Source organism: Salmo trutta, chromosome 18 (assembly GCF_901001165.1).
Source record: "Salmo trutta chromosome 18, fSalTru1.1, whole genome shotgun sequence".
NCBI classification, from domain to species: Eukaryota; Metazoa; Chordata; class Actinopteri; order Salmoniformes; family Salmonidae; genus Salmo; species Salmo trutta.
This window is the reverse complement of record NC_042974.1, coordinates 55,159,623-55,182,904: the sequence shown is the minus strand read 5'-3', so window position 1 is coordinate 55,182,904 and position 23,282 is coordinate 55,159,623. Positions and strand designations below refer to the sequence as shown.

At 41.7% G+C, this 23,282-nt stretch overlaps 1 protein-coding gene across 17 annotated transcripts in view; it reads left to right on the top strand.

The window, feature by feature from the left end:
- LOC115153540 (calcium-activated potassium channel subunit alpha-1) overlaps positions 1 to 23,282 on the top strand; it is a 214,617-nt gene that overhangs the window by 173,164 nt on the left and 18,171 nt on the right. For 11 of the 17 annotated variants that reach the window (XM_029699100.1, XM_029699098.1, XM_029699096.1 and 8 more), the window contains one exon: positions 14,446 to 14,539. In XM_029699100.1, coding sequence (XP_029554960.1) covers positions 14,446 to 14,539 — 94 coding nt within the window. Of the gene's footprint in view, positions 1 to 7,076; positions 7,263 to 14,445; positions 14,540 to 23,282 lie in introns of all 17 variants that reach the window. The other 6 variants (XM_029699097.1, XM_029699087.1, XM_029699090.1 and 3 more) reach the window with 1 other exon arrangement.

The window sequence follows — 23,282 nt, the reverse complement described above, 5'->3', positions numbered from 1 at the left end:
ACTGCCCTGACCTGCCGGAGCTGACAGACTGCCCTGACCTGCCGGAGCTGACAGACTGCCCTGACCTGCCGGAGCTGACAGACTGCCCTGACCTGCCGGAGCTGACAGACTGCCCTGACCTGCCGGAGCTGACAGACTGCCCTGACCTGCCGGAGCTGACAGACTGCCCTGACCTGCCGGAGCTGACAGACTGCCCTGACCTGCCGGAGCTGACAGACTGCCCTGACCTGCCGGAGCTGACAGACTGCCCTGACCTGCCGGAGCTGACAGACTGCCCTGACCTGCCGGAGCTGACAGACTGCCCTGACCGCCCAGAGCTGATAGACTGCCCAGACTGCCCCGAACCGCCAGACTACCCAGACTGCCTGGAACGGCCAGAACCTGAGCCGCCTCCAAGATAGGTGGGTTGGGGAGGGGGGGGTGTAGCACAGTGCCGTCGTTGACGGCAGCCACCCTCCCTTCCCTCCCTTTAGTAAGGGGGAATTTTTCTTTTAGGGATTGTTTGGGGGTATTTTTTTGTTTGTTTTTAAGGTGCTTCTGGGGTAGCACCTTTAAGGGGGGGGTACTGTCACGTCCTGGCCAGTATATAAGGTTAATTGTTTGTAGTTTGGTCAGGGCGTGACAGAGGGTATTTGTTTTATGTGGTTCAGGGTGGTGTGTTTGGTTTAAGGGTGTTTGTTTTAGTAATTCCGGGTGTTGGTTTGTTTAGGTATTTCTATGTGGAGTCTAGTATGTCTGTTTCTATGTCTGGTGAATTGGTGTTGGGACTCTCAGTTGAAGGCAGGTGTTTTCTATCTGCCTTTGATTGAGAGTCTCATAAATGAGGGTGTGTTTGTGTTTGTGTTTTGTGGGTGATTGTTCTGTGTTCAGCCCTAGGCTTTGCCAGACTGTTAGTTGTTCGTTTGTTCTAGTGGTTTTGTTATTTTGTATTCAGTGGTTTTGTAAGTGAATAAATCTAAATATGAGCATACACGTACCTGCTGCATTTTGGTCCTCATTCACCAACGACAACCGTGACAGATATGTTGTTGTTTATCTACCTTAGTTGAATTCACTGACTGTAAGTCACTCTGGATAGGAGTGTCTGCTAAATTACAAAATGTAAATATATGTGAAAATGAAACAAAATGAATTGCAAAGCACACTGGGTATTATTATTATTATTGGCCTTATTTTGGGGTAATGTCTAGATGGGATACAGTTTAACCTAATTATCCTAACCTACTACGTTAATTAAATTAAATTGCTGCGTAAATTTTACAAAACCTGCTACGAAAAGTCAATTTTGACAAAAGCTGTATCCCTTCTCGACCGAACCTTGTTTTGTGGCGGAGCTCATTAGTATAATACTCAGCATGCTTTGCAATTGTACATGTTTCCATACACACTTATATTTAGTTCATGTAGCAGACGGTCTTATCCCACCATAGTGCCATCAGAAATCTGATACCAATGCAGGGTGAAAGGTGGCCACAAAATGGTGAACCACTATAAAAAAAATGGTATAGAAAAGTACTTTATATTTTCAAAATACAAATTGCAGCACTCAAAAGTATGTTGTTACAAAATACATTGGAGTATAAAACAGCAATACATACTTCAAATACATGTAACAGAAATACTGCCCATCTCTGCCCCCACCTATATTTCAAAGTGCAATAATGATTGTACCTTATATTCAAAATATAAACTGTACCATGTGAGTTTATATGTATACCTTTGCCTTTTTTGTACGCCAAGGAACAACACTGTACCTTAACCAAACCCTTATTTTTTGAGTGTGTTAATATATGTAGGTCATCATCGTAAATAAGAATTTGTTCTTAACTGACTTGCCTAGTTAAATAAAAAAATGTCATAAAAATATGTTCCAAGTAATGAGTATGACCCTGCTGGCACTGCAGAAACATCAATGCACTCCCTATCAAGAGGTTGCAAGTTAAAATCCCCAAATGTATACTGTAGTGTCCTTAAGCCCTGCATAGTTTTATGTTGATGTTACGCTGGTGTTGATAATTGTACAATTATTTACTTGATTCTGGGCAGCTTTTCCCAATTGTGTTCACAGTACAAAATTATACAAGATTTTACAGTAATTGAAATCAGAATATAGCAGCATACTGTCATTTTCTAGAAATAAGACTTAAGTTGTTGTGCATGTTTACTTTATTTGTACTGCAACTTTAGGCAACATGCAGAAAAGTATTATTGGCAATAAATATATAGCCAATCTCTGCAGTATACTGTCCTTTAACATAACACCTTAATTTAGCTGTAAAATACAGTAACTAGTTTTAGATTTACCGTATTTTAGACAAAAACCTATAGGAGACCATAACACAACATTCTGAGAACGTCCTAAAAGCGTCCTTGGGGTCATCCCTGAAACAAACTGGCAACTAGACAAAAGCTGCAGGGGACCATGACTGTTTAAATTGAATGAATGTCAATAATGCCTTTTAAAGTATTCTAAATGGCATTTGACATATAGGCTTTCACATGTGCTCAAATGTTGTCACATGTAATTTATGGTATCACTTGTTGAAATGTTGCATCCCCATGTTGTAAAAACAAATTCACATGATCATGTTTTCACGTGCTCAAATGTTGTCACGTGTTGCATCCTCGTGTTGTCACATTTATTTCACATGAAATCGTGTTTTCACATGTGCTCACGTTGTCACTTGTAGTTTCATGTTCTCACATGTTGAAATGTTGCATCCCCATGTTGTCACATTTATTTCACATTAATTTCATATGAGATCATGTTCTCACATGTTGTCATGTGTAGTTTTATGTTATCACATGTTGTCACATGCTATCACGTTATCACATTAACTTCACAGTAAATCACAAGTGATCACAAAGGGTCACGTGTTCACATGTTAAATTCATGTGATTTCTCCGTAAGGGTTAAGGTTACTGTGCATTTTCCAGTAACTTAATGGCAGTTGGTCACCAGGTACTGTAGTTCATGTTTATTTTTCAATATTTTACTGTCAGCCTGCTTCAAGTAGTTATTGTAAAATTCACAGGAACTTACTTTGGCTGATCTCTGTCACTCTCACTGACCTGATGGCGTGGCAGGAAGGTCTGTTTGCGGCCAGGTGAGGTCCCAAGTGCTTAGCAGATGTCAACTAATATTACGCTATCTTGTAATCAGAAAAGTCCAGGTTAAGTACAGTAAGTTACTGACAGCTGGTTGACAGTTACAGTACTAGTCAAAAGTTTGGACACACCTACTCATTCAAGGGTTTTTCTTTATTTGTGCTATTTTCTACATTGCAGAATAATAGTGAAGACATCAGCATTATGAAATAGCACATATGGAATCATGTAGTAACCAAAAAAGTTTTCAACAAATCAAAATATATTTAATATATTGGATTCTTCAAAGTAGCCACCCTTACCTTGATGACAGCTTTACACACTCTTAGCATTTTTTATTTCACCTTTATTTAACCAGGTAGGCTAGTTGAGAACAAGTGACCTGGCCTAGATAAAGCAAAACAGTGTGACACAAACAACAACACAGAGTTACACATGGAATAAACAAACATACAGTCAATAATACAATAGAGAAAGTCTATATACAGTGTGTGCAAATGAGGTAGGATAAGGGGGGTGAGGCAATAAATAGGCTATAGTGGCAAAATTATTTCAGTATGGCAAATTAAACACTGGGGTGATAGATGTGCAGAAGATGAGTGTGCAAGTAGTGGTACTGGGGTGCAAAGGAGCAAATGGTGACCAGTGAGCTGAGATAAGGCGGTGCTTTACCTAGCAATGACTTATAGATGACCTGGAGCCAGTGGGTTTGGCGACGGATATGAGGCGAGGGCCAGCCAACGAGAGCATACAGGTCGCAGTGGTGGGTAGTATATGGGGCTTTGGTGACAAAACGGATGGCACTGTGATAGACTGCATCCAGTTTGCTGAGTAGAGTGTTGGAGGCTATTTTGTAAATGACATCGCCAAAGTCACGGTAGGATAGTCAGCTTTACTAGGGTATGTTTGGCAGCATGAGTGAAGGATGCTTTGTTGCTTTGTTGCGAATTAGGAAGCGATTCTAGATTTGATTTTGGATTAGAGATGCTTAATGTGAGTCTGGAAGGAGAGTTTATAGTCTAACCAGACACCTAGGTATTTGTAGTTGTCCACATATTCTAAGTCAGAACCGTCCAGAGTAGTTATGTTGGACGGGTGGGTAGGGGTGGGCAGCGATCGGTTGAAGAGCTTGCATTTAAGAGCAGTTGGAGGCCACGGAAGGAGAGTTGTATGGCATTAAAGCTCGTCTGGAGGTTAGTTAACACAGTGTCCAAAGAAGGGCCAGAAGTATACAGAATGGTGTCGTCTGCGTAGAGGTGTATCAGAGAATCACCAGCAGCAAGAGCGACATCATTGATGTATACAGAGAAAAGAGACATTCCGAGGATTGAACTCTGTGGCACCCCCATAGAGACTGCCAGAGGTCTGGACAACAGGCCTTCCGATTTGACACACTGAACTCTGTCAGAGAAGTAGTTGGTGAACCAGGCGAGGCAGTCACTCTCTCAACCAGCTTCATGAGGAATGCTTTTCCAACTATCTTGAAGGAGTTCCCACATATACTGAGCACTTGTTGGCTGCTTTTCCTTCACTCTGCGGTCCAACTCATCCCAACCATCTCAATTGGGTTGAGGTCGGGTAATTGTGGAGGCCAGGTCATCTGATGCAGCACTCTATCACTCTCCTTCTTGATCAAATAGCCCTTACACAGCCTGGAGGTGTGTTTTGGGTCATTGTCCTGTTGAAAAACAAATGATAGTCTCAATAAGTGCGAACCAGATTGGATGGCGTATTTCTGCAGAATGCTGTGGTAGCCATGCTGGTTAAGTGTGCCTTGAATTCTAAATAAATCACAGACAGTGTCACCACAAAAGCCTCCCCACACAATCACACCTCCTCCTCCATGCTTCACGGTGGGAACCACACATGCAGAGATCATCCGTTCACCTACTCTGCGTCTCACAAAGACACGGCGGTTGGAATCAGAAATCTCAAATTTGGACCAAAGGACAGATTTCCACCGGTCTAATGTCCATTGCTCGTGTTCCTTTGTCTAAGCAAGTCACTTCTTCTTATTGGTGTCTTTCAGCAGTGTTTTCTTTGCAGCAATTCGACCATGAAGGCCTGATTCACGCAGTCTCCTCTGAACTGTTGATGTTGAGATGTCTGTTACTTGAAATCTGTGAAGCATTTATTTGGGCTGCAATCTGAAGTGCAGTTAACTCTAATGAACTTATCCTCTGCAGCAGAGGTATCTCTTGGTCTTCCTTTCCTGTGGCGGTCCTCATGAGAGCCAGTTTCATCATAGGGCTTGATGTTTGTTTTTTGCGACTGCACTTGAAGAAACTTTCACATTTCTTGAAATGTTCCTGTATTGACTGACCTTCATGTCTTAAAGTAATGATGGACTGTCATTTGTCTTTGCTTATTTGAGCTGTTCTTGCCATAATATGGACTTGGTATTTTATCGAATAGGGCTATCTTCTGTATACCACCCCTACCTTGTCACAACACAACTGATTGGCTCAAACGCATTAAGAAGGAAAGAAATTCCACAAATTAACTTTTAACAAGGCACATCTGCTAATTGAAATGCATTCCAGGTAACTACCTCATGAAGCTGGTTGAGAGAATGCCAAGATTGTGCAAAGCTGTCATCAAGTCAAAGGGTGGCTACTTTGAAGAATCTGAAATATAAAATATATTTAGATTTGTTTAACTCTTTTTTTTGGTTACTACATGATTCCATATGTTATTTCATAGTTTTGATGTCTTCACTATTATTCTACAATGTAGAAAATAGTAAAAATAAAGAAAAACCCCGGAATGAGTAAAAATTTGAGGAACTTTTTAACAGTGTAGTACTTCATGGCATAAAGACATTCATGTTGGAGGGGGAAATAACAGGATGGTCCTTCACAACCATCACAGCAGTAAAGAACCTTTCCTGAAATGCAAAAAAAATGTTACATTTATCACCCTCACACCTGACAAAGAACCCCCCTCAATAACCTTTTTTTTAGAGTGTGGTATTTACGTGATACTGTATTTGACTTCTGTAGAAAAAGAAGCAGTTCTACTGCACCTAACCACCAGATGTCCTCCAAACTCTATAAACTAGTCATTGTTACAACACGGCACAATTTGAAATCTGAAGGTGACATTTTTTCTACCCAAAAGTCACTACACCTTCACTTTTTACAAATCCAACAAAGTGAACCCAATTCTTTCCCATGTAGGCCCAACCAGTACCCAGTCCCATCCTCTTACGTGTGTACTGTACTGTATGTGGCTAACATCTCATCCAGTGGCTACATCATGTGAACTCTTCTGAGGATCTATGTCAAGATGACAAAGATATACTGTAGCGTTATAGCCTTTGGCATGACATTGAGATTCCACAGTCCTGCTTTGCTTGGGTTGTCAAATGCTTACAGTTCATGTTCATCACAAAGCCAGCAAACTGTTTTATTTAAACCTTTAGGCTGCATACTATATCATGTGATATACCTTTGGTGTAACTGTGATACTATAACTGTGTATAACTGTGATACACTACACAATGAATACAGTAACCCATCCACTCACCTTTTATATGCTAGTATTGAGTACAGTGTATTTCACCTCAGGACATCTATCATCCATGACCTTGGGTGTCATCATTGACCTTTTGATATTTACATCCACAAGTCTCAGAAGATAGCTACTGACTGAAGATCCTCATTTTATGTGCATAAGAACACAAGTTAGCATCAATGAACGTTTTCAAACTAAAGCCCACAATAGGATTTAGCTACATTGGTCAGTTTTAGATGATAGAATAGTAGTACCAGCCAGTGACGTGGTAGTTAGGGTGTGACTCCCCAGCTATTCCCTTCCCAAGTATCCCCCAGCCCCATCCTCCTCCCTAGGTACAGAATAATCTTGCGTTGCCATTAACCTGCTGCCTTTCCTCTCCTCCTCTCATCCTGCCATCCAACCAACCAACCAACCAACCAACCAACCACCCTACCGTCCCATGACTGTAGCCAAGATGTCCGTCTACAAGAGAATGATGCTGGCATGTTGTTTTGATTGCGGCCATTCAGAGTGTGACTGCTCTTGCATGTCAGCCAATGTGCATCATGATAGTAACACGAAGGACACCCTTCAGCAGCGTGGCTTCCCTCTCTCTCCTGTCTCTCTTAATGATTTCTCAACCACTTTAAGTGCCTGTAAGTTGCCAACGTGACACAGCATGTGTTATCCATGTTCGTGATGTTCACTGTCTGTATGTTCATGTGGTACAAAGTCTGGCTCGTGTGTTTTCCGTGTGGTTTAAAAAAGAATCGCTAGTTTAAATATGGCAGTTTTGTTAGCTACTGGTGTGATTGTTGATGTGTCTTTGTCCTGCTACTAGTGAAGATGGTAGTTGTCTTCTAGAGCATGCTATGTTAGTCTAGCGTGTGTTGTGCTGGTGTTTCTTCATAGTTTTGTATTTTAGTTTTACTTTAGCGTCGGATCATTTACGGCTTTATTGGTGTTGTTTTAAAAATGTATAATTTATATGGATTCTTTCAAGATGGGTATGAAATGATGTATCATTATTTTATTGAATTATGAAAGGTTTTTAGTTGGTTACAGTACATCTCTTACATTTGAATAAGCTGAGTTTATATTTAAATTCTATATTTCTGCTAATATTTAGATATTTTGGGTGGACTAAACCAGTTCTCCTTGCCTTTATTATTTGGACGTTGTTGAAGGGTTTCACAATGGGGTACATTTACTAGTGACCTGGATCACTCATCACTTAGATGCTTTAAGAGCCGGGGCTGTAAGACACACAACCCAGCTTGCCAAGAAACAAGCCCCTACAGACAGGGACACTGACATGGAGCCAAGGGAGCTTTGTCTCTGGTAACTCAGGCCCCTACAGACAGAGACACAGACATGGAGCCAAGGGAGCTTTGTTCCTGATAACTCAGGCATTTTATATCTCTCTGAGGTGTCGGCGCATGACGTCATCACCCGACACTAGTGCATGTTGTTGTTTGTGTCGGGGGAAAATAAGTCCTGAGAAGAGCAGAATATGCAATGTGTTGTTACATGTTACTTTGATATATTAAGTCAGTCCAAATTTGTTTAAGCAAACGTCTTTTGATCAAAAGCAGATCTGCAGCACATAGTTACATCTCTGGGGCTATCCTCTCCCCTCCAGCTGCATCATGTCTTCCAGGGCTGTTGTGGATGTGACCAGCTGAATAGCTGTAGTCTGGCTGCATGGATAAGATAGCAGAGAATGCTCCAGAGTCGCTGTCTACACGGTGTGCGATATGCTGAGGGCAGGGACTTACGCGGGCTGACATGGAAATTATGTTTGCATTTTCTTTTTTTTGGAGTGCTACCGGTTGTCATGAAACTCAGGGTGACAGTTCCTAACCACTAGGCAACCCAGAGCACCCTCTCTCCCCCTGTCTCTCTCCCTTCCTCTCACTCTTCTCTCCCCATCTCTCGCTCTCTCTCCCCATCCCCCCACGGCCCCCTCTCTCCTCCTCTCTCTCCTTTCCTTTCCTCTCCCTCTCTTTCCTTCCTTTCTCCCCATCTCTCTCTCTCCTCGCCCAGGGCCCTCTCTCTCTCCCTTCCTCTCCCTCTCTTCTCTCCCTCTCTCCCCATTTCTCACCCCCCCCCCCCCCTCGCTGGGGGACAGATGCTAGTCTCTTAGTCCTGTGCCGGCCGATCGCAGACGACAGATGCCAGGACCAGCATGCTCCCTGGTTGAACATGTCCTGTCACAGTCCTGCCTTTAGCCCAAAGCCTGACCTTTATATTGTACAAACAGGGATCGGGATTCAATGCGTAATGTATTTATGAACATGTACTTTCTCTGGGTCCAAAAGCCGAATCACTGACTCACAGAAAGTAACTTCCATGCATCCAGATGTTCCCAGGCAATCCTGTGGAACCGGGGATATCCCATTTATTTGTCAAGGGGAGCTGGGAAAATCTTTCCTTTGTAAATGTAGACCATTCTGCTATAGGCCTCTGTCATCGATGTATGCTGTACTGTATTTGCAGTAACTACAACTACGTTGCTCTGTAAGAATCAGGTTTATCATTTTAAGTTAACCATTCATAATTTCAGCTTGCTGACGGCATCACCGCAAATCATTGAAACATTCTTTTTTTCTTCATATTTTGTTCTTTTTTCCATTGCTTTGTCTATATGGTCTTCAAGGCACACCACAGTTCAGTAGTGTCTTAAAGAGATTCAACCCAACAGCAGCTTTCTAACCAACATTGCAGCCTTCAGCTATAACCTGTATTATTATCCTCTATCATTTGCTCTCATTGCAACAACCCTGTAACCTCTCATTGTATCTGCATTTTTCTCAGCAAAAAATAACTATAACGGATATATCAAATCAAGTAAGTTTTGATTTCAATGTATGTTTTTATTTCTTTCTTAAGTCATTAACCCCCCTCCTCCCAGTCCCCTGTCCATTCCCTGCCTCCATCCTTCTGACTGTGTCTACCTCATATTTTCCTGTTTGCTCGTCAGTAGGGTTGGGGTCAATTCCATTTCAATTAATTTCATTAATTCAGGAAGTACACTTAAATTCCAATTCCAGTTTTCCTTAATGGTTATTTTTCTAATGGGAGAAAAATTGGAATTGGAATTCCAGTTTACTTTCTGGATTGACTGCATTAAATATAAAAAAAATGTATTTTTAACTACTAGTCAAATAAAGGTTAAAACAAATACAAAAATACATTTACCTCAACCCTGCTTGTCAGTCACTCCTGCGTTTCACTGCTCAATAATCCCACATCCTCAAACACTGACGTTGATAAAGCGACTATGTATTATGTCCCTCTGGACTGGGTTGTGTATCTTTGGGAGGGGGGCTAGTGTCTGTCTGATGTTGCCCTGTGATAAAAACATTGCTGTACAGTAAGCCTAACATGGTACATGAGGCAAATGAACTGTATAACTCTCACGATGACATTTTATTGTATCACTTTATTTATTGATTTAAAAATATTTTGGGGTGGAAAATACAGACCGATACCTGTTTTTCAGTTTTATATTCCAATACTATATGTTTCATTAAGTATTAGTTGTAATTTGAGCAGTAGATGGTGCTACGGCTCTAAGGTATCTCTGGAGTTCACTGGACTGTAGAGTATAGCACTCTAGTTCTCAGATAACACTTATGTCTGGAGAATTTCAAGAGAACTTGGAAATAGCTATTGGATCAATTGTTTTCATTTGGGGGGTGGGGTGGGGTGGGGGGGGTTGACAATGAGAACACATAATCTTCTACATTATTTAGGAGGGGTATAGTGCAGTGAGAAAATATTACTATAGACCATCTACAGAGTTGAGGGCCCTAGACAATGATTTATACATTCACTAGATGACTGATAGGGGGCGCTGTGTTGAAACCACTGTGCCTCCATCATAGCAGTCCCCCACCATTGTTAAACATTTTTAGGAAGCTATAGAAATGTTATTTTGGAACCTATAGAAGTTATTAATGACTATATTAATTTTTGAATATATGTGAATTCTATTACAGACAGCTTAATGCATACTTTCAATTATGTTATGTGAGCTAAACAAAAAAATTCTAAAATATAAAAACCTTTTCCTTAAAGTATAATTTTGAGGTGACTAATATTACTGTCCCCACTACAACAACACAAATATTTAAATACATGTAAATCCTTGAAACATTTAATTAAAATACTGTAGAATTACATTAATAATGTCCTATGGAGGACTGCTCCTACTGGGTAGTGTGAATACCGACTGGTGTCTTCAAAGCCTCTCAATGGCCAATACATAGAATCAGCAATCCAGGGCAAATATTGTACAGTGCATTCGGAAAGTATTCCTACCCCTTCACTTTTTCCATATTTTGTTACGTTACATCATTATCCTAAAATGTATTTAACATCCTCATCAATCTAAACAAAATACCCTATAATTCCAAAGCAAAAACAGGTTTTTACAAATATTTGCACATTTATTACAAATAAAAAACAGATACCATACTTACATAAGTATTCAGACTTTCAGAATGCTCTGAACATCATTGGTCCTAGATAGCCAGCACATCTGCCACAATGTGTTGTCCCTGCTGTAAAGCTGTGTGGATTTGATGTGGGACAGATGAATGCAGGAGGTTTGGGGCTGGGACGGTAATGTATTAGACAGCTGACCAGTTAAATAATCATCTCTACACCCTGGCTTCACTGGCTTCTGCTCCCAGCTAGCTTTGGGCGAGGTGGAAATATCTTTCTTCCTCCTGATGGTATTGTTAGATTTGAGTCATATTTACAATTTTTGTCTATTTTAAACACTAGGAAATTAGATAAGTAAATAAACAAATGAACAGCTTTGATTAGGGATTAAAATAGTTGATTTATTAGATTTATTGTGATTAACTACATTTAGCTCATCCTCATTCAGCATTATGCTATTTTTCCTTTTTAGACACTGGTTGTAAATGTCCGTTGTCATGCCGATGTTCTTATAGTTCAACAATCCAAGTAACACCTGAAAGCCCTGCTGTTGATTCATTCATGTTTATTATGAATATCAAAGTAAATGTCATATCTAACATTTCATTTTAAGAGTCGACTGGTTAAGTGGTGTTTAATAACAATGAGCTCCTTAATTATTTAACTGTTAGCATTCTTGTGCCATATCCCGTACTTAAAATAATAATGAATGACACGACTGTGAAAAAAATTAATCCACTGATATCCAACCCATTATAAAGTCATTTTAATTCAACCCCGTAGTAACTCATTTGAGGACAGACTACATTTCATAAACTGCGATTATTATTATTTGCTAATTTTCATTATTTTCCATTTGGCAGTTAAAGACAACACCCTTATCAAAAGGTCAACCTATCAGAACAAGTCTATTAAATTGAACCACAACTCCACGGCCCACCATAAAGTAGCAACGCCCCACAGTGGAGTAGTACTGCCTGGCTCTGGGTCCGGCTCTGGGTCAGTTCCTCTAGTCAACAACCGTAAAGGAAGCCTGCAGCCTTCCAGGGGGCCCTCAGTGCTGAGGCGTAGCCTCCTGGGTTCCAGAGAGCTGGTCGAGGTGGCGAGGGGACCAGGTGGACCAGGGGGGCTGGCAGCAGAGGAGGCCAGCAGGCTCCAGAGGGCACGCAGCCTGCCAGTGAAATACAGATACCAGCTCAGCCACTCCAGTAATGCCACCCTGCTCAATATGAGACACTGTACATGTAAGAAGCCCTCCCACATAGAACCACAGCATGGTGTGGCTAGCTAGGCTACAGTAACTAGGCCCCTGCTCACCACTATTAGATAACAACACACAGATGCATGTGTTTGAGACCGTGGCTGGTGTTGAGGAAGAGATTGCAAGCCCCCTCGTGTTGCCCTTCCTTGCGGCACGGTGTGGCTAGGCTAGCTAGGCCCGGCTCAACAATACTAGCTAGCATCATAACGCATGTGTTTGTGAGTGAGGCTGTTGCTAGGCTCGAGTGGAGGGGTTACAAGCCCCCTTTGCGTTTCGCCTCTGTGCGGCACGGTGTGGCTAGGCCCTGCTCAACAGCAAACGTCACAGCACATATGTGTTTGTGACTGAAGCGAAGGCTGCTGTACTGCTGGGGTGGAGTGGAGTGGTTGCATGTGTAGCATTCCTTACTAATGACCCAGTGTGTGCAGCTGTCAGCTGGGAGCTATTAAATATTGAACAAACTGACTGAGGAAGATGTGAACAAACGACCAGCCATCTCCAGCAGTGTGCATGTGTGTCTGTGTGTGGGTGGGTGAGCAGCATCCCACTCTGCTGAAAGCCCCTTACTTACAGTGCTTCGTCCCTGTTTCCATTATGCTGTCGTAGGTAGACATGCCAGCAGCGTTGCAATTGGACGTGTAGCCCGACTTCAAAGGACCATGATATTTGAGATGTTATTCATTTGAATGTAGGAGTTACATTCTAGATTCCTTTGTGAAGGGAGGTCAGGTTGAAACACGTTGTGTCGTGTTGACAGTCTGAAACATCATTTAAAACCACTTAGCTGCTTCTCCTGGTTTTGTCTGAGTGTGTCCCAAACGGCACCCATGGACCCTGGTCAAAAGTAGTGCACTATATAGGGTGCCATTTGGGACATTATCCTGGTTTTGTATATCTAACTCGTTATAACTCAACATGGCTGCTAACATGGCTAGTTGAGTGTTAAAGATAAGTGAATAGAAACACTAACATGCAATGAGAGGATTTTAGTAACAGTCTTAGTTAAAAGCTGTCAACTTGCTGTTTTTCTTCCATTTTATTTTCACTCAACTGGCACAGACGAGCTGTTTTGTCTTCTTTCTTTTTTTTGTGTATAAATGTGATATCAGCTAAATTCATTTCTACTCGAGGGTGAAACTTGTAATTTATTTTTCCGCAAAGAGAAGAGCCTGGGTCAGTGCATGTAGTTTCACGTAGTGTTAAAAGACAATGTCCAAGGGGAAGCTGAGCGGTGGATAAATCATACTGGCACTCAGACCAACCTAATTACGCGAGCCAAGGGCATCGCAGTCAATGTCGTCAGGCCCCGAGATGAGAGGAAACTAAAGACCAGCCACCTCAGATGCATTCAGACATTAGAACAAAGGGGCCATATTTCCGATGTCATCTCCGTGATATTTATGCTTTATTATCTTAATTAGATGAACGAACATTGTGAGTGATTTTCATAGCCGGCAGTAGAAGCATCTAAGTGTTTCTAATATAATGAGTAGTCGCTAATAGGACATATGGAATTTTAAATAATATTTGCCTATACTGGGTTAATGCATGTGTTACAGTCAGTCACACACTCTTAGTGATACTAGGGGCTCGATTCAATCCGTATTGCTGAAGTTCATAGGTTTCACAGTATGAAAGCTACAGTAAGAGCTAAAATGAGCACTTACAGTTTTACAGTAAGTCAGTTTTACAGTAAGTCAGTGATACATTATATCAGCAGCATGATGGGGATGGCACTACAGCATGTTGAATCATTATGTTCACACACACGGACAATGTGCACCTGCATTTTGGTTGAGTTGCATTTTGGGGATTCTGGACTGTTTGTCAAACATGTCAGGCTGTACTTGCATACCATGTGCCCTCCTGTCTTGTCCTTACCCCACCTCAACCTTTCCTCACCTCCTGGTCTCCTGTCTTGTCCTTACCCCACCTCAACCTTTCCTCACCTCCTGGTCTCCCATTCCTTATTCTAACCTCTCTCTTTGGGATCTTCTCTGACTTTTGAACTGATTGTGTTGTCTTGGCGTTGTCTTGGTTACTTACATACAGTAAATGTATGACTTACTGTAAGTGTTCTCACTCAGCCATTCCTTTGTTCCTCATACTCTTGCCTGTGCTTGCAGTCGAAGAGGAGCAGCATTCGACACTGTCGCCTAAAAAGAAACAACGCAATGGAAACACAAGGAACTCACCCAACGGTTCACCAAAAATGACGAGGTAGGACAACAGCTTCAAGAGGGCACTATATATCAGTAATATTATTTTCTATTTCTTTAACCTAACAACTGTGTGATGATAAGTGTTGCATGGAATGAGGCATAGAAAAAGGAGGGACAGAGAACTCTCTAACGCCGAAGCATTTTTACTCTGTCAGTTCATCAGCGGTTAATGACACATAGAGCTTCAATAGTTATTTAATGAGAGGGACAGACGGACCGACCATGATAATCTGTTTGAGATATACTCTAGTTTTAAGGCCTCAACTGTCACCCTCCTAGTCCCATCCACATGTACTGGAGTCTTTAAACAGCAGTGACACTAATGACATCACCAACCAATCAGAGAGGCTCCTGTGGTTCTATCGCCTGGGGCTACTCCTCTATTGTAGCAATCCCTTTGAGTTCTATTTTTGGTTCATAAGGCCACGAGTGATGTGCACCATCACCATCCAAACTGAAAATCAAATGCTACCTTGCTTTTATCTTGTCCCATGGAATTAAATGAGTGTTTATTGATTTTGACGGGTGATAGGGACTGTTATTCAACACATTAGGCCATTAGAGGGAATAGAAGAATCCTTATCATTAAAGGGGAAAGGTAATAGATGAACCAGGTCAGAGAGAAGTCGCACAGCAGTGTATGGAACAACTCCAAACCTCTCTGTATAAAACATGATGGAATTCTTCTGTATATTACTACTCTATATACTTGTGTAAAAGTAAGTTGAATTGAAGGTACTTCCGAGAAAGTTATAATAATACTACACTTTACAGTTACCCACAAACAGTTGTTCACCCTCTTACATGAGGAAATCATCTTTGTGCAGAAAACTAAGGAGTGCCCCTGTTTGTCACATAATTTACACATGTTTTCTTTGATCTGTTTGACTGGACATTTTTCTTAGCAGGCATTTGCCCTCTTTTGATTTGCTTAGAAGTGGTGTCAGAGCTTTACAGTACCGCTTTAGGAGTTTTCCCTGGCTCCTGGGAAGGTAGTTGAAGACCTGGGGATCTGTAATGTTACTCAGACTAAGGCCTTTTCATGTTATAGCCCTTAGCTAAACGGACGCTAACTCACCAGACTCACACCAAAGTGTGTAACGTACAGTGTTTATTTTGTATACAGCGGTACTGTGTGTCTAAGCCAATTTCCCCCTCGGGGACATTGAAGTTTATCCTATCGTATCCTCCTCCTCTGTTAGTCATGTTAATACTGCTGGATATACAGGTGGATCTGATCTTTCATATGTGAACTACTTAAGAGCTACACGGTGCATCGCCTGACTGCGCTGTGGAGAAGGGGGGATTGTTTGGGTTAGCCTCAGGGATACTTTATTTCTACAAGCGGAGAAAAAAAACCATCTGGTTATGTATACTATATCAAATGTGTTTTCTACAGGACCTGGGGGCCTCTGTAAATAAGTAATGATCAACAGATTGGCTGTGGGTTTTTGAAAAGCATGCCTTTGTCAGTTTGTATGATGGGGGAGCATTTTCAAAGCCTTCGCCTGCTTTCATTGCCTGCTGGAGTGGAGCGGGACAGAGTGAGTGTTCACCCACAGCTAGGAGCTGCTGTAGCTACATTACTCTTACTAAAGGGAATGCTGGAAGAGGAAATTTGACACAAATAAAATGCCCAGCTTCTAGCAGAGTTTCTTCTCAGTTGAGCTGTCAACTCCTATGCTCTAGAATTCATTGATTTTATACGCAACTGATGTATTATCTTTCATGTTGAAAGTGAATCTAAATAAATCCATCACTGTGATAGGCTTACAAGCTAGGCAGGAGAAATATTACTAATTAGAATGTAAAAAAAGAAACGCCCCAAAATGTTCTTGGTTCACGGATGGATCTGAAACCTATGGCATTCATAAAGATTTCAACTCTGCTAAATCTACACAGTGTAAATAATTAAACCCATAGCCTACAGTATGTGTTGATGAAAGCAATCAGCTGTAGAGATACTAGGAGATATAGGATGCGTCTCAAATGGAACCCTATTTCCTAAGTACTAAGTGCCCTTCATTTTGGTCAAAAGTAACACACTATGTAGGGAATAGGGTGCCATTTGGGACGCAGCCATGGTGATATAGTCATCTCCTGATGATGGCAGAGAGAGAATGTGACATGTCACTGAAGTAACAAGTCACACCTCACCTCCTCTTCCACTATCCTCCTTGACGATTTCCTCCTCGCTGAAATTAACACCATTTCCATACCTCTTGATGGGCCATGAGACACATCTAATTGTGGAAAGTCACAAAGCATTTGCTTATACCCGTCTGCACCGTGACACACATGTCATGTTGGGTACATCACGGCTGAGGCGAGTGGCGGTGTAGGCTAGTGACAGGCAGCCAGGCCGTCATGGTTGACAGTGTTTGCTTCCCAAATGGCACCTTATTCCCTATATAGTGCACTACCAATGATCAGAGCCTCATGGGTCCTGGTCAAAAGTAACGCACTATATATAGGGAACAGAGTGCCATTTGGAACGCACACGGTGTGTCTGTGAGACTGTGAGAAATAGCTATCTTGGCAGACAGTCTCTGCCTCAATCACTAGTCATGGTGGGGAGTGGAGATTGAAGTGACAGTCCTCCACTGAGTGAGTGGTGAAACATCCAGCTCGTAATGAAATATTTAGCTGGGTGTAAAAGCACTAAATGCTTTCACTCTTATTAGCACCTGTTCTGGTCTTCCTTTCAACTTCCTACAGATTATTAAGAACACAACATGTCAGGTCGTCATTGTCAATAAGAATTTGTTCTTGACCTGCCTGGTAAAATAAAAAAAATGTATAAGGTAAATTGATAATGTTAGATCAGCCCAGCCAAAATGTACATATGCAAAGTACATATGAAGGAGCTAATAGTTTATACTTTGAAATAGAGGTATATCCACATGCAGGCAACTACTGAGAATAAATGATAAAATAAATTGAGATAACCAATTGCTAATAGAAGTGGTTGTTTCTGATGATCAACCATTGTGAGAACTAGGCATACACTTTGCTGTTATAACAGCCTCCACTCTTCTAGGAATGCTTTCCGCTACATGTTGGATCCTTGCTGCGGGGACTTGCTTCCACTCAGCCACAAGAGCATTAGTGGGGTTGGACACTGATGTTGGGCGATTAGGCCTGGCTCGTTGTTGGCGTTCCAATTCATCCCAAAGGTGTTCGATGGGGTTGAGGTCAGGGATCTGTGAAGGCCAGTCAAGTTCTTCCTCACTGATCTCAACAAACCATTTCTGTATGGACCACGCTTTGTGCACCGGGGCATTGCCACAAAGTTAGTAGTACAGAATCGTCTATAATATCATTGTATACTGTAGCGTTAAGATTTATTGTGTGGCCTACCACTTCGCGGCTGAGCCGTTGTTGCTCCTAGACATTTCCACTTCACAGTAACAGCACTTACAGTTGACGGGGGCAGGTCTAGCGTGGTAGAAATGTAAAAACTGACTTGTTGGAAGGTGGCATCCTATGACAGTGCCACGGTGAAAGTCACTGAGCCCTTCAGTAAGGCCATTCTACTGCCAATGTTTGTCTATGGCGATTGCATGGCTGCGTGCTCGATTTTATACACCTGTCAGCATAGGGTGTGGCTGAAATAGACGAATCCACTAATTTGAAGGGGTGTCCACATACTTTTGTATATACAGTACCTGTAAAAAGTTTGGACACACTTACTCATTCAAGGGTTTTTCTTTATTTTTACTATTTTCTACATTGTAGAATAATAGTGAAAACATCAAAACTATGAAATAACACATATGGAATAATTTAACTAGGAAAGTCAGTTAAGAACATATTCTTATTTACAATGACGGCCTACCCCGGCCAAACCCGGACGATGCTGGGCCAATTGTGCACCGCCCTATGGGACTCCCAATCACGGCTGAATGTGATACAGCCTGGATTCAAACCAGGGACTGTAGTGACGCCTCTTACACTGAGATGCAGTGCCTTAGACCACTGCGCCACTCTGATTCTTGAAAGTAGTCACCCTTTGCCTTGATAGCTTTGCACACTCTTGGCATTCTCTCAACTACCTTCACCTGGAATGCTTTTCAGTCTTGAAGGAGTTCCCACATATGCTGAGCACTTGTTGGCTGCTTTTCCTTCATCCTGGGTCCAACTCATCCCAAACCATCTCAATTGGGCTGATTGTGGAGGCCAGGTTATCTGATGCAGAACTTCATCACTATCGTTCTTGGTCAAATAGCCCTTACACAGCCTGGAGGTGTGTTGGGTCATTGTCCTGTTGAAAAACAAATGATAATCCCACTAAGCGCAAACCAGATGGGATGGCGTATCGCTGCAGAATCCTGTGGTAGCCATGCTGGTTAAGTGTGCCTTGAATTATAAATAAATCACAGATATTGTCACCATGCTTCACGGTGGGAACCACACATGTGGAGATAATCCGTTCACCTACTCTGCGTCTCACAAAGACACGGCTGTTGGAACCAAAAATCTCACATTTTGACAGATTTCAACCGGTCTAATGTCCATTGCTCGTGTTTCTTGGCCCAAGCAAGTCTCTTCTTCTTATTGGTCTCCTTTATGAGTTGTTTCTTCTTTGCAATTCGACCATGAAGGCCTGATTCACGCAGTCTCCTCTGAACAGTTTTTTTGAGATGTGTCTGTTACTTGAGCTCTGTGAAGCATTCATTTGGGCTGCAATTTCTGAGGCTGGTAACTCTTTATATATTTATTTTTTACCCCTTTTTCTCCCCAATTTCGTGGTATCCAATTGGTAGTTACAGTCTTGTCCCATCACTGAAAGTCCTGTACGGACTTTGGTGAGGCGAAGGTCGAGAGCTGTGCATCCTCTGAAACACAACCCAGCCAAGACGCACTGCTTCTTGACACAATGCCCGCTTAACCCAGAAGCCAGCCGCGCCAGTGTGTCAGAGGAAACACCATACACCTGGTGACCATCTCAGCATGCACTGCACCTGGCCCACCACAGGAGTCGCTAGTGCACGAATGGACAAAATTGGGTCTCCCGGTCGGGGCCGGCTTCGACAGAGCCTGGACTCGAACCAGGATCTCTAGTGGCCTTAGACCACTGCGCCCCTCGGGAGGCCCTAGGCTGGTAATTCTAATGAACTTATCCTCTGCAGCAGAGGTAACTCTGGGTCTTCCTTTCCTGTGGCGGTCCTCATGAAATCCAGCTTCATCATTGCGTTTGATGGTTTTTGTGACTGCACTTGAAGTTCTTGAAATTTTCCGGATTGACTGACCTTCATGTCTTAAAGTAATGATGGACTGTCATTTGTCTTTGCTTATTTGAGCTGTTCTTGCCATAATATGGACTTGGTCTTTTACCAAATAGGGCTTTCTTCTGTATACCACCCCTACCTTGTCACAACACAACTGATTGGCTCAAATGCATTAAGAAGGAAAGAAATTCCACAAATTAACTTTTAACAAGGCATACCTGTTAAGTGAAATGCATTCTAGGTGACTACCTCATGGAGCTGGTTGAGAGAATGTCAAGAATGTGCAAAGCTGTCATCGAGGCAAAGGCTGGCTACTTTGAAGAACACTTTTTTGGTTACTACATGATTCCATAAGTTTTAGTTCATAGTTTGTCTTCACTATTATTCTACAATGTAGAAAAATAGTTTAAAAAAAAGAAAAACCCTTGAATGAGTGGGTGTGTCCAAACTTTTGACTGGTACTGTATAGTGTATCTTCACATATTTAAGTGTGGGTCGTGCACCACACTAAAACAACCAAGACTTTTCTTCCACTAACCCTGTTTAAAACACAACCTTTGTGTCTTTCACGTACAAATCTGGGTCTTTTTGAATTGTCGTTTTGAATCGAGTTCTCCTGACAGATTTGAGTTTGAGAAGTAGAAAGCATTTTAAAGGGAAATCTGCAGTTGCTTCATCCATTTTTGAACTTATAAATGAATGATATACACTGATTCTTGAAGATTATAATAAAATAAATGCCTCATGAGCTTAGTTGTCATACTCCATCAGAACCCTAAATATAAGCTTGTTTTACGCCAATGTTTGTCAACAATGTACATTTAAATAAACACGACATATCCTCAGAACATTTTTTTAAAGTATCATTTTGATATCATGGATGGTCTGTCCTTGCATCAATAGCTCTGTCCGTGGATTTTAGAGTGGTTACATTTCTCTAGCCCCATCCCTCAGCTTTTTACCAAAACAGAGACGGGAGTTTGCTTTGTTATTGTTTCAACTGCTGATTGCTGCTTTAAATTAGACGTTTGCCAGCGTTATCCAACTACTTTCCTGAGAGAGAGGACATTATGGCTATAGCCTTGGGTTAAACCCCCACAGGCAGACATTTTGGGTCTCCTGTCTGATGGAGCCTGAGGGATTGTACTTTCAGTTGACACCATCATGCATACTTAAAACCTTACTTAGGGTGGCATTCTTCTAATGTCCATACAGATCAAAGATACAGTGCTTTTAACTGATAAAAGATATAAAGTATTTAAAAGGATGAAGACAGAGTATGTGTATATTTCAGAGGGTATTATCTTCAGGCAAATGTATTTGACTAATCCATGTTGTAACAAAAGCTAGGGACAATGTATGGAACTAAAAGTAGTATTTATTTTCAAAGATTAACATGGTAACAGGCATGCTTATTTTTCTAGGCCTGTAGCACTTGATGATAAGGCGATTTATCCTAAAACACAATTAATAATCCCATATAAAATGTGCTTTAACCCTCATACTACCGATTGGCCTTCTCCCCAACCTGTCTCCACAACCTGAATACTACCACTGTTTTCAAAAGGTCTGTAAAGATCATATCTGTTTTAGCGTCAATGCATGCACAGTACAACCGCAGGTACCCTTGTTTGGAGAACGTTTAGTGGTCAGTGTAGGATACCATCAAGCTCAGATGCTCATAACCGCACTCACTAGAAATTGGTTTGTTCGGCCCTGACACACACACCGCTCAGATGCTAAAACATTAATGGCCTTCAGTTTGGAAAGCAAATATGATTGGGCAAATTGCTGAAATATTTAAAGTGTGGTCTGTTAAAGCTTTTACCGTGAGGAGTGCAGCGTCAGAAGCTGTCTGCTGTAAGGAAGCCGTAATTGGTTGTCCATGCTCATGCCAGTCAGAGTGTTTGTCCCAAATTGCACCCTATTCCCTATGTATTGCACTACTTTTGACCAAGGCCCATTTGACCAGAGCCTCTTGGGCCTTGGTCAAAGGTAGTAGTGCACTATATAGGGAGTAGGGTGCAATTTGTGAGGCATCCAGAAGCAGTGTATTGCTGCCATCTCCTTCCTTCTTCCTCCTCACCATTGATGTCACTCACTCTGATGACCCTGCAGTTTGTTGGCGTCTCCACTGATCGCTTCTGACAGGAATAAGCAGAAAAAAAGAGTCTGGAAAAAAATAATAAGAAAAAAAGCTTTGACTTCGACTTTGAGTAAAAGTGATTTGTTTGCAGATCCCCTAAAAGGTTTTTAATATCATATTGATGAGTGTGTTTTGAGGATGGAAACTGGAATTTTATGGGCAGTCCTGCTGATGCCTTATGTGAAAACCCGAAGGAGGTAAAGTGCTATATTGAGTGCAGGACACTTAACAATAGTGAAAGAGGGTGCGAACCAAAGGCACCCTATCCCTATATAGTGCACTGCTTTTGACCAAGGCCCATAGTGCTCTGATCAAAAGCAGTGCACTACAGTATATAGGGACTGGGGTGCCATTTGTGACACATACAGTGCCCTCACAAACATAAGTATTCACACCCCTGAGTCAATACATGTTAGAATCACCTTTGACGGCGATTACCGCTGTGAATCTTTCTGGGTAAGGCTCTGAGAGATTTGCACACCTGGTTTGTACAATATTTGCACATTATTCTTTAAAAAATTAATCAAGCTCAGTCAAGTTGGTTCTTGATCATTGCTAAACAGCCATTTTCCAGTCTTGCCATAGATTTTCAAGCTGATTTAAGTCAAAACTATAAATAGGCCACTCAAGAACATTCAATGTTGTCCTGGTAATCAACGCCATGTGTTTTAAATTATAGTCCTGCTGAAAGGCGAATTTGTCTCCCAGTGTCTGTTGGAAAGCAGACTGAACCAGGTTTTCCTCTAGGATTTTTCCTGTGCTTAGCTCTATTCCATTTATTTTTATTAAACATAAAACTCCCTAGTCCTTGCCGATGACAAGCATACCCATAACATGATGCAGCCACCACCATGCTTGAAAATATGTGGAATAGTACTCAGTGATGTGTTGTATTTGCCCCAAACATAACGCTTTGTATTCAGGACAGAAAGTGAATTTCTTTGACACATTTTTTACTTTGGTGCCTTATTTGCAAACAGGATGTGTGTTTTTGATCCATCCCCAGTTTTTTCTTATCACAGCCATTCAAGTGTTTTAAAACCTCTTTGGGCTAGGTGGGATGCTAGCGCCCCACCTGGCCAACATCTGGTGAAATTGCAGAGCGCGAAATTCAAAATACAAGTGTCTTACATCGTTTAAAAGCTTAACTTCTTGTTAATCCAGACGCTTTGTCAGATTTCAAAAAGGTTTTACGGCGAAAGCATACCATGCGATTATCTGAGGACAGCACCCCGCATACAAAAGCATTACAAACATTTTCCAAACAAGAAGAGGCGTCACGAAAGTCAGAAATAGCGATAAGATAAATCACTTACCTTTGAAGATCTTCCTCAGTTTGCAATCCCAAGGGTCCCAGCTACCTA